The sequence below is a fragment of the Penaeus vannamei genome, chromosome 1 (assembly GCF_042767895.1).
Source record: "Penaeus vannamei isolate JL-2024 chromosome 1, ASM4276789v1, whole genome shotgun sequence".
Classification (NCBI taxonomy): Eukaryota; Metazoa; Arthropoda; class Malacostraca; order Decapoda; family Penaeidae; genus Penaeus; species Penaeus vannamei.
Genome location: NC_091549.1, coordinates 36,305,877 through 36,308,376, shown reverse-complemented (window position 1 = coordinate 36,308,376; position 2,500 = coordinate 36,305,877). Strand labels below are relative to the sequence as shown.

Here is a 2,500-nt window from a genome sequence, read left to right as displayed (position 1 = left end):
TACGATGGTGGAAACTCTTCTTCGAGGCTTTTCGAACGATCCAGGATCAAGGCTTTGGCCGGTGAGTGGCAGCTCGGGCTGAGGCCGGAAGGGGGGGGGGGGGCGCTTTCTTCTGGAGACCTTTGTGGTTTCAATAAGATTGCTCTTGCTCGTTTGTCTGTCATAGTTTTTTTTTGTCTTTACATATTGCTAAGACGCACGCGCACGCACGTGCACACACAGACAATCAGTCACACAAACACACATACCTACTCTCACACTCAAACTCACGCATATTCACACTCGCACTCACTCACACTCACACTCGGACTCATTCACACTCACTTTCACATACACTTACATGCACCCCCTCACCTACACACCCTCAACCTCACACACACACACCCTCACACACACACACCCTCACACACACACACCCTCACACTTACACACCCTCACACTTACACACACACACACAAACATACACACACACACACACACACACACACACACACACACACACACACACACACACACATACACACACACACACACACACACACACACAGAGTCACACACACACAGAGTCACACACACACAAACAGAGTCAGGCACACACACACACACAGAGTCAGGCACACACACACACAGAGTCAGGCACACACACACACACAGAGTCAGGCACACACACAGAGTCAGGCACACAGGCATACACAGAGACACACACAAACACACACAGAGTCACACACACACACACACAGAGTCACACACACACACACAGTCACACACACACACAGTCACACACACACACACACACACAGTCACACACACACACACAGTCACACCCACACAGTCACACACACACAGTCACACACACACAGTCACACACACACACACAGTCACACACACACACACACAGTCACACACACACACACAGTTACACACCACAGAGTCACACACACAGTCTCACACACACACACACAGTCTCACACACACACACACAGAGTCACACACCCCCGCAGAGTCACACCCAACCACACAGTCACACACACACACACACACACACACACACACACACACACACACACACACACACACACACACACACACACACACACACACACACACACACACACACACACACACACACACACACACACACACACACACACACACACACACACACACACACACAGCCACACACACACACACAGTCACACACACACACACACAGTCACACACACACACACACACAGTCACACCCACCCACCCACAGAGTCACACCCACCCACAGAGTCACATCCACCCACAGAGTCACACCCACCCACAGAGTCACACCCACCCACAGAGTCACACCCACCCACAGAGTCACACCCACCCACAGAGTCACACCCACCCACAGAGTCACACCCACCCACAGAGTCACACCCACCCACAGAGTCACACCCACACACAGTCACACACACCCACAGAGTCACACACACCCACAGAGTCACACACACCCACAGAGTCACACACACACACACACAGAGTCACACACACACACACACAGAGTCACACACACACACACACAGAGTCACACACACACACACACAGAGTCACACACACACACACACAGAGTCACACACACACACACACAGAGTCACACACACACACAGAGTCACACACACACACACAGAGTCACACACACACACAGAGTCACACACACACACAGAGTCACACCCACCCACAGAGTCACACCCACCCACAGAGTCACACCCACCCACAGAGTCACACCCACCCACAGAGTCACACCCACCCACAGAGTCACACCCACCCACAGAGTCACACACAGAGTCACACACACACACAGTCACACACTCACACACACACACACACACACACACACACAGTCACACACACACACACACACACACACACACACACACACACACACACACACACACACACACACACACACACACACACACACACAGTCACACACATCCACAGAGTCACACACATCCACAGAGTCACACACATCCACAGAGTCACACCCACCCACAGAGTCACACACACCCACAGAGTCACACACACACACAGAGTCACACACACACACACAGAGTCACACACAGAGTCACACACACACACACACAGAGTCACACACCACACAGTCACACAGAGTCACACACACCCACAGAGTCACACACAGAGTCACACACACCCACAGAGTCACACACAGAGTCACACACACACACGAACACACACACACACACACACACACACACACACACACACACACACACACACACACACACACACACACACACACACACACACAGAGTCACACACACACACACAGTCACACACACACACAGTCACACACACACACACACAGAGTCACACACCACAGAGTCACACACAGAGTCACACACCACAGAGTCACACACAGAGTCACACACACACACACACAGAGTCACACACACCCACAGAGTCACACCCACCCACAGAGTCACACACACCCACACACACACACACACAC

The 2,500-nt window shown here is 52.2% G+C and overlaps 1 protein-coding gene across 6 annotated transcripts in view; it reads left to right on the top strand.

Moving 5' to 3' along the window:
• Nucleotides 1-2,500, top strand: part of beta-Spec (spectrin beta chain) — a 102,244-nt gene that overhangs the window by 64,565 nt on the left and 35,179 nt on the right. For all 6 annotated transcript variants that reach the window (XM_070122154.1, XM_070122143.1, XM_070122274.1 and 3 more), the window contains one exon: nt 1-61. This exon is cut by the window's left edge and continues 88 nt beyond it. In XM_070122154.1, the coding sequence (XP_069978255.1) occupies nt 1-61 (61 nt within the window). The remainder of the gene's footprint in view (nt 62-2,500) is intronic.